Genomic DNA, 10313 nt, shown 5'->3' on the forward strand with positions numbered 1-10313 from the left:
CACTGTTGCTCTTTAAATCTAAATATTTAGCTTGAAGAATTCTGTCACTATAGTGAAAACGTGTTGTTTTTAATGTCAATAATTAAAGTATTCTTCTTCATAATATATTTTTTTCAAAGTGATATACTGTAGTAGCAGTGACTGAGATAACAGACTGAAAAACAATGCTGTATGACTGAATGCGTGTGAGCGTGCATGCGCATCCGCAACTGGTTGCGGCCCACATCAAGTCACCTACCTTTTGACCAATGTGGCCCGCACCCGAAAATGAGTTCGACACCCCTGCTATACAGGGTATCTGCACATTTCTAAAGTGACAGACTATACATTAAAATGGTCAAACATTGGCAAAATTGTCTTCTGTCATTCACGGGGGAAAACTCTAAATGATAAAATTAGATTAATTGGAATGATTGGATTTGTTTTGACCAAAGATTTGACAATTGACATCATTATAGTGTCCAAGGCCGAAAGGCATGGCGAGAGAGTATGTTTTTCCCCCTGTCCGTCCGTGTGTCCGTGTGTCCGTGTGTCCTGTCCGTGTGTTACCAGCTAATCTCCGGCACCGCTGGCCCGGTCGCTGCGAAACTGTGCACACCCACTCCCTGGATGCCAATTCAGAACCTCTGCCCCACATTTTTCACATGGGCCTGTCATAGCGCCACCAGGAGGCCGATTTGTGCAAAACCCATTTTTTCCCTTTACACCTACAGCTTTTAACCAAACGTCATGCAAATCGGTACACAGTATCTCTATAGTCATGTGATCAACCCGGATCTGTCCGATTTCCCATATTGCATCCTCATTGGCTAAGGTTGGCTTCCAAAGTTTGCAGGATTGGTCCGTTTTGAACAAACTGCCTCAAATCATGAACGCAGCTTGCCATTTCCATAAAATTGCACACGCACATTCCCACTAGGCCGAGGAAGAAATGCCACTTGAACATTTTCAAATCAGTCTCATGGTGGCGCTATAACAGGCCGATTTGCATTCTTAACTATAACTGCACCGATCTGCGTGAAACTTTGCATGCACACTCCCCTAGAGGCCAAGGAAAAACATCTGAAACCCCATTCATACTTCAAAATGTTCATCTGACTGTGGACATGTTTGCCTGAAAATGAATCTTTGATATGTTTCATAGTTTTAGAAATATACTCCTTTAAAAGTTCAGACAATTACAATGGAGGTCGATGGAAGATTTTTGGCACCTCAAAAAACACTTTCACCTCGAAACTCCATTCACACTTTTTTATAATTCAGTTTACTGTGGACACACATGCTTGAACGTTTTACTTTGAAAAGTTTTGTTGTTTCTGAGATATTTCACTTTTAAAACGTACATTTGAAAACTTTGGCACCTCGCTGTTCCTTCATACTTTAACCTATAAACTTGATTCACAATTAAAAAATTCCACCTTACTGTGGATATGTATGCTCGAGATTTTTACTTCGAAATAAATTGTAGTTTTTGAAATATTTAACTTTTAGCGCCCAATGCATTCACTTCAATGGCAATGGCCATAAAGGCGAAAAAAGAGAGTAGACCCATGGGAGCAAGATTGCTCAGATGCCAAGGGTCCTGTGCTGGGAATCAATCCCACTGCCTTGTGGTCTGAAGTTAAGAGCTCTTCCGACTAAGCTAGCCAAGCGCAATAAGTTTTGTACATTGACATTATATTGTCATTCCCCCAATTAGTTAAAGACATTTTGCTCATGCACTTTACAAGTGGGCTTATTGTAACAGCCAAGAACACAGGAAAAATGTCCTGGTTAGATTTGAACCGGGAACCTTCTGGATGTGCTGCGAACAAAGTCTTGCGACAACACGCCGGTAGTCCACATTCTTACCCACAAGTCATTGCATAAGCTTGGGAGTGCGTAACTATTCAAGCATGATCAATTTACTCAGGATCAGCGTTTTGACGAGCCGACAAGAGGAAGAGAGAGAGACAACACTGCCAAGTTTAAAAGCATGTTTGTTTCTCAAGATGATCAAAGGAATCAAGGCCTTGGACAGACATGAGAGGTACTGCCTCTGCAATCTGCTTCCCTTTCACTCCCAACAAAACTAGCAAAGAAAAACAAGGATTTTCTCTTTGGAAAACCCTGGAAAGCTTCCCTGGAAAGCTTCCCAGGCAGGCAGGCACAGTTTTTTCCCCAGACTTCTTTAAGGGGAAATAACATGTTTGTTGAGTTATCATGTTGAATGATCTGCAGGTGGTGTTTTTTTTCCTGGTGCAACAGCAAAGCCACATTGCTCAGATTCAGACCCAAAATGAAACGTGTTGTGAAAGGTCAAGTTACCTCTAGGAGAGCCGATAAAATCCACAATCGGGGGGGGGATGCAAGTTCTGGCTCAGTAATCCCTGGCGGCCCCCGCTTTTGAAAACCTGTGGTCTCTATACAGGAGCCACTGAATAGGATAAGGGCTGTGTTCTGCTGAGGCCATGCATGCTTGTGGCCGCAAATGTATTTACAAGTGTATATGGGAAGACTTCAAGAGCCAAGTGAGATTACGAGGAACAGTGAAGAGCCGAGCAAAGAGATCATGAAAGAGCATGTCTGAGCCCACAAGGTTCACAGAGGTCGATCCACCCCTGAAAAAGCCCACTCAACGTCTTGGGTTTATGTATGGAGGGCCGTCTTAGTGACCTGGCTGTGTTGTTACCGCATAATGAGTTGTTATGGCCTATAGCCAGTGTTGCCAGATTCTGTGAGAGAAACAAGCAACCAGGTCTAGGAAAACAAGCCCAGAAGAAGCGACTATGAGCATGAACACATTTTAAACATACTGTATACATCAGCTATTTTGAAAAAACAGATCTACAAGCTCACAACGCGTCGCATCGCGACACGTTGTGAGCTTGTAGATCTGCTATTTTCAAATAAAATCTTGGAGGGAAATTATAATAAGCAGACCTGGCAACACTGCCTATAGGCTGTGGGTGTCCGGAGCTAATCTCTCACCGCTGCATTGATCAGTGCCATACTATGTACACAAACTGCCAGTAGGCTACAGATGTATCTCCACTAATTAGTTTAAAAAAAAAGAAGTGTTTTAATGTTAAGAATTTAACTGTAATTCAATAACATAAGTCAATAGGGCTCTGATCGGGCTGAAAATCATATATCATAGATGTCATAGACGACCAACGTCATTCATACATGATTTGGCCACATGAAGTCCGAGATCCACATTGGAGCCACACAGTTCCCAATTCCCATGTGGATCCTGAGATCCACATAATTATTATTTTTTTTTTTATCGGCCTCTTTGGAGAATGACTCATCCACTTCAAGAAAGCAGTGTATTTCTGTGTAAGGTGTATTTCATCCATGTCACGACACGTCACATCCGTGATTTATCAGCTTTTATGCTGCATTTACACTTTGTAAAATAACGTTTTTATGGTATGGGAAATAAATCAGTATTTTATGTCGGCATCAACAGGCAGACAGCTGCTTCATGATTTCACCTCTAACCCAATAAAATACCCACGCTTTTCACGGCAGTTGAGATATGCAGAATTTGATGTATCTCGCAACCGAGGACTTATCCAAGCTTAAACAGTCATTTAGAAATCCCTAAATTAAAAATCACTTTGAGTTAAACCAACCACTCAAAGAGCACCATGCTGTATCTAATTCTGTGACGCTCACTTTTTCAGAATGCATTTATCCTCCCAAATGGGAGATGACAGGATATCAAATGGCATTGTGGCACGCTGGATACCTCAGGAAGCAATTACCATGAATACATTTTCTAATAAACTTGTACCCATCAGATGATAAGCAATTAAACATGCGTAATTACGGCTTCCATACAGTAATTTCTAAGCTGATTAGGTCTGTGTGCTTTACAACCTGAATGGGGGGAATATGAACAGGGCTTTGGTTTGGTGCTGCCGGTTGGCGGCGGAGGTTCCATCCTGCAAATCATATGCAAATGAGGCTACAGGAAGTGCATGAAGCAGCCTCATCCCCAGATATTACGCCGGATTTATACTTATTTAGTTGTGAAATAGCCGATCTACAAGCAGCACGATATGAGCTTGTAGAGCTGCCATTTGTGGCGTGTGACACCACTGCACACTGTAGAACTCAGCCCTTAAAAACACATAACTTGTTGAGTGTAGTCCCTCAGGGCTCTATACTAGTGTATTTTCTATTTTCCCTTTTACTTTAAATATCTTCGCAGAAAATAGGCAAGCTCTGAAAGTTTTCCCACGAATACGGATGCTGGGGAACAAAAAACATACTGTACATACACGTTATGCATATGCACACATAATTATGATAAATTATGTAGTTATGAAAAATTATTAAAAGAATGGAACGCTATAATACTGTATGATACACTTATGTAAAGTTACTGGGCGGGGGGGGGGGGGGGGGGTGGTCTCTTCTACTGTCCGGTATAACAAATGGTTCCACCATCAGTAAATATTGATCTTAAATGATGAATTAGACTCAGAAAACAGTCTCAAGGCAATTGAACATTCCCTCCTCTGTAAAATTGCTAGCGAGTCACAGTGAGTGAAATACTTCATTTAATATCCTATACTCACAGAGGTGGTGAGCCAAGCGTTTAATCAATAAAACCTTGTATTTCAGTGCAAAACCTACAGTATATGGGGATAGGTTTTGAGCTACTCTTTGAGCTTAAATGTAAGGCAGGAACCTACAGTAGCTCTCTCCTGTCCTGTTTTACTGTGAGAAGTTTACATATTGAAATAAACATCAGTTAACCAAAGCCAAACCAGTGCAATCTCTTGTATAGTTTATTATTAATCTGAATGTTACTTTTCCACACAAAATATATCGTTCTCCATGAGAGACTCAGTAAATATTTGAGATAGTACTACAGGGATTCATAAAGTTTTCATTGTCTATCCACAGAGAGAATAACCCGGCATGTTGCACAAACAAATCACAATATATCACTGAGTTAGGTGACAAAACAAAATATATCATTAATGTTCATATAATGTCTGCATAAATATATCACATTGTTATCTGTACAGAATGCTATGACAGTATTTCTAAATAGAAGTAATCTCTGTAATTTGTATATTTTTTGTTGAAATAAACAGAAATCTTTCAATAAACAATTTATGGCATGAATTTGCAAAGGCAAAAACTATGACAAACAACAAAAATACAATATTGGATACAGCATGTTGATAGTGAATAGTCACTCTCTTTTAACCCATTAAAACCGGGAAAGCATCTGTGTCATTTTAGATTTTAGCTACGGTATACGTACACATATAGGCCTATAGCAACATAAGTTTTCCAGAAAACTCTTAGGATTTATAACATTGAACAGTTGTTCTCAAAAATAGCACTGCAAGCTTCTACATCTGCAATTGTTTTTTTTTTACACAAATCTTCTCTTCTGGGGGTCCCTGGCACAAAACATTTTCAGATGGGGGCGTCTGCGGCCACATATATCAATTTAGGTATCCTTGGCACGAAACAGTTTGAGAACTACTGATTTTAGAAGGCATTTGCTAAATTAGCCTTTGGTCTTAATGGCTTAATACAGGACTCGGATATTCTGGTCCCCAAATACACAACACACATGTCAACAACATCTATGGTGTCTGATGCTGAGTAGAACATAGTTTCATATTCAGAATCACAAAGAGAGAAACACACTGGAAGAGGTTGTTCCCATAACTCTACATACTGTAGCCAAATATTACCAGACGTTTATCATTCAATTATAGCTCAATAAATACAAGATCTACTCTATAAAAGGACCAGTCCTTTTGCCAAGCATCTTGTAAAAGGTACCGTTATTAGTTTCAATTTTGCACTTTTGCCAGCGTATCCATAATCCCCCGCCCCCCCAAATGACACATTTTGGAACAAATCTCTTCGCTTGATGTCATCTAAATAGCTGTTAGTGGCATTAGGACTGTAGCTTTAGTAACAACTTATATACAGTACATGACAGTTAAATAGCACCAAGACTCATATTGACAGATCGTCTCATAATTCTGAGTGCTGACATACGGTATACAGAATGTCCCCAGATCAGGCCTCAACTTGTCCCTATACTATCAAGACAGCTAAATCCTAGGTGTTGATTTGACTCAGAGTGTAAAAAAATATACCCCCCCTCAACGCTGACTAGCGTGCCCAAAGGGGAGCGATTCAAGTCTGTGAATTTGTGTCGTCTGTCTGCGTGTCCGGAGCTAATATCGCAAACCACTGGACCGATACATTTTTACACTCTCAAGAGCTAAATCAATATTCAGGAATTTCAAATTCAGGAAGTATGAACTATCATGTCTGCTTTTCAATAAAACATGAAAATGACAATACATAATGTCAGTAGTAGTACACATGTTTGTTAGTACGTATGTTGCACTACAGTCACACACTCATTTTCATCACATCTCTGTCATACATTTGGGGTATTTTTTCAGCAAAGCATATGCGTTGCATTCTGTTGGTATTAACATAATGTCACTGAAAGGTTGAAAGGTGTTCCAGAAATGTATGGAATGGTTTGCTAGACCCACAGATGTGTAGCAACACATCCTCTTTTTAAGAATGCTTTGATCCTGGATTAGAGGCGCTTTGCCAATATGAATCCAGGTGAGATATCTGGCACAACATTCATAAGTACATACAGTAGAGTGAAGGCGAGTGAGAGAGAGAGAGAGAGAGAGAGAGAGAGAGAGAGAGAGAGAGAGAGAGAGAGAGAGAGAGAGAGAGAGAGAGAGAGAGAGAGAGAGCGAGCGAGCAGCTGGCAGAATGGAGGAATAAAGCGAGGGAAGGGCAGAGAGAAATGTCAGTCTTGTGTGGGCAGAGGGAAGAGTGTGTTCAGCCAGCGAGGAGAAGCTGGGGGCGTAGAGCCCTCACTGAGGAAGAGCTTTCAGGATGGCGTTCACCTCCTCTGCCACAGCTGTCAGCGCAAACTCAAACTGCTCCTGAAGACGAGACGGAGGGGATGGAGATAAAGAGGAGGGGAACCAAGGGAATATAGGTGAGAGAGGGGGAGAAAGTTTTAGCTGGCTTATATCTACAATACGTTTCCATGTACGGCCGCGCGTGTGTGTGTGTGTGTGTGTGTGTGTGTGTGTGTGTGTGTGTGTGTGTGTGTGTGTGTGTGTGTGTGTGTGTGTGTGTGTACCATAATTCCACTGAGGCGTGGTATATAAACCCCCTTCACCACCTCCCTCTATACCTTCTTCATGACCCCTACCCAGTATGCATTAGGCCACAGATAGAGATAAAAGTGTGTCTCTCTTTAGCTCCGGATATGCGTGCGTGTTTAGTCGCCACCGCTATCGACCGAGACAGGTGTGTCTCAAAATGGAGCCTCGAGGCAAGCTGTCTCTCTCAACTGTGTGAGTGTGTGTGTGTGTGTGTGTAGGTACACACACACGTGTTTGTGAGACCGACTCACAGTGGTCCCTGGGGAGCACAACGGGGCTGATCGATGTTTGCCCTGAAGACCTGGTGTTTTTATATTCCGCTCCTCCGCAGAATCCACTCACAGCAGAGAGGTATGTGGGAGTTTGGAGGGAACAATGTCTTAGATGTGTCAACACACACACAGGGCCGGCCATAGTTTGGCCCGAGGACAGACTAAATCAATAATGTGTTCATTGGTGGCCAATGTCTTTAGCTTTCACAGTTTTGTCGGGATTTTTTAAAGTTTTCTATTTTACTGTGTCCTTGGTTATACTATCACTGACACTGGTGTTGAGTATACTGTTGGTGTTGAAAACAAACAGACCAGTATCTATTTTATTCTGAAGTTTTTAACTTTACTTCAACCTAACCTTTTTAGCCCATTTGATGTTAGATAGAGGCGGTGTAACGTGCTGCACATATCTACACCACTAGGGGGAGATCACTCTCTGTTGCACGAGAAGGAGTAGAGAAGGAGTAGAGAAGGAGCAGTTGGGATGTAGAGGAACAAAATGGTCAGACAACATGCAGCCCAATTACTACTACCATGTTGTTTAGAGGGGAAAACGTAAAGTGTCAAAAAAAACAGGGAAATACGATTATTTTTTGGTGAGATTTATCTAAAACAAAAAATGCAACAAACCAAATGCATGGGGTATGAAATATAATCACACCTTAACCTCTCTACATTTCATACCTCATTACAGTCTGTGCACGCAGTAGCAAAGTGGAATCAACAATACACCCCAACATAATTTCCATTTAGCCTCGTCAGACAGAGAGACAGCCTTCCGCCCACTGCTCGTCTAGGCTGAGCAGAATGGGGCAGTAAAACCAGAACATTAATGAACCATCTCTAAGAATGCTGCAGTCTGTTAACAAGCAAGATCCATGAATTACCAGCCCTGCACATGGCTGTGTTGTCACCATTATTATTAACATTATTCATATTTTTAAAATATTGTAAAGACACAAAAGAGACTTCCTACACTCATTTGTGTCAGAAGATGAGAGAAAACACTTTGGTACACGTCCTTACAATTTGCCGAAGTAGTCCATTGTTAAGAAGATATACTGTATTGTGTATTAAATTGAAGATTAATCCTAAAACTAGCAATATCAGGAAGAGGAATGCCAGCTACAGTGAGACCAAAACTTGTAGAATAAATCAACGCTTGCTCACAGAAATGCAGCAACTTTGAGAGAAACACATTTTAATATGGCACCTTTGATTAGCTCTCTGTGTGAAACAAACACAGTGCCTATTTCCCTTCTATTCAACGGGCGCTTTTATGAATTGAGCAATTTACATCACATTTCCTGAGCATGGCACCAATTTCTGTTTAGGGTCATTACAGTGATTGTTCTACATTGAACTGAGGTGTCTGAGTGAAAATTAGGAACTATTATTTCTATTAATGTAGTTCCAAAAGGTCTTTATTTTCAGATGAAAATGGTGCCCTACTGCTAAAGCGATCGTCTATATCAGGTGTTGCCAAACTTTTCAGCTAAAAAATACATTATGTATTTATACATTATAATCACTTGATAGTGAAAATAGCTGCTCTACAAGCTCACAATGCGACATGTTGTGTGGTGGTAGAGATGCTATTTTAACTATTTCTTACAAGTTGTTTACATTTATGGAATTCTTTAGATTTTTTAAACAAAAAATCTGAAATTCTTTTGAAAATTTGATGTTTCAAGATTATTTATTTATAAAAAATAAATACATTTAAATGGGTCCCAACCCATTGTTTGGGAAACACTGGTCTATATTGTACCATCATATCACTTGATTCTAGAAACTTCACTATCACTTGATGTAGACACACACACACACACCTGTCTTTGAATGACAGCAAGCCAAACCCCACCCCTGGCATCACCTCTATTTCTAGCTCGGATCCAGGGGACCTTACCTTTGTCTGGACCATGCCGGCTCGCTGGTCTCTCAAGTGCTCCAGGGTAGCGGCAATATCAATCTCTTTAGCACCTGCAACAGACCGCAAATTGGACTGAGTTCAAAGCGGCGGAGTAATCCAGCTCACATCTGTCAATCTCCCTTTATGCTAGGGCTCCCTCTGGAATGGTGGAGCGATTGAAAATTATTACATTCATCCCTCGAAAGACTTGGACGCAAGCCACAGAACTGTTTCTCCATAAAATATGCAGTGGGATATTTTTGGGCGTCTGGGAAATGTGAAATAATGTATTCAGAAAATGTGAAGTAGGCCTACTGTTTTCTTTGACAAGAGGCTTTTTTTAAATACAAAAACAAGCTACAGGTTTTGACTTAATATTTATGTAGATTTGTCTGTGTGTGTGTGTGTGTGTGTGTGTGTGTGTGTGTGTGTGTGTGTGTGTGTGTGTGTGTGTGTGTGTGTGTGTGTGTGTGTGTGTGTGTGTGTGTGTGTGTGTGTGTGTGTGTGTGTGTGTGTGTGTGTGTGTAAAAAGATTTGTCCTTGATTTCCAGTTATTTATAAAAAAAAATATCCAGATGCTGATTTCAACAGTTGGTTGTCTTCAGCCCTTATCAAGTAGTGTGTAGTTATATAGCCAGCGTTGTAGTGTCACTGTAGTGTGCAGTGTTGTAATGCAAATCTGCAAGTCTGTTTTCTTCTCTCTCTCTCTCTCTCTCTCTCTCTCTTTAAGACTTTAAGACTATTGTTAGCTTCTTTTTTTCGGTTAAAACAGGATTTGAAGTTGTTGCCAGGGTTCATTTGAGTTTTCCTTCCCCAAAGGAAAGAAAAAGGGAATCATCAGAGAGAAAGTGTGAGTGTGGGAGAGAAGTAGAGGTAGCCCCTAAGCTCTCAAGATGTTTTCTGAAAGCCAAGGAGAGGATGAGAGAGAGAGAGAGAGAGAGAAAGAGGGAGGGA

The 10313-nt window shown here is 40.9% G+C and overlaps 1 protein-coding gene across 1 annotated transcript in view; it reads right to left on the minus strand.

Moving 5' to 3' along the window:
- Window positions 1-6816: 6816 nt before the first annotated feature.
- The window catches only part of ptprn2 (protein tyrosine phosphatase receptor type N2), a gene marked incomplete at its 5' end in the record, with an annotated part of 226898 nt that continues 223401 nt past the window's right edge, over window positions 6817-10313 (minus strand). The window contains 2 exons of the mRNA XM_084048743.1: window positions 6817-6947; window positions 9357-9430. Coding sequence (XP_083904869.1) covers window positions 6876-6947; window positions 9357-9430 — 146 coding nt within the window. The 3' untranslated portion in view covers window positions 6817-6875. The remainder of the gene's footprint in view (window positions 6948-9356; window positions 9431-10313) is intronic.

This window comes from Gymnoscopelus microlampas (genome assembly GCF_963454915.1).
Source record: "Gymnoscopelus microlampas genome assembly, chromosome: 22".
Lineage (NCBI taxonomy): Eukaryota > Metazoa > Chordata > Actinopteri > Myctophiformes > Myctophidae > Gymnoscopelus > Gymnoscopelus microlampas.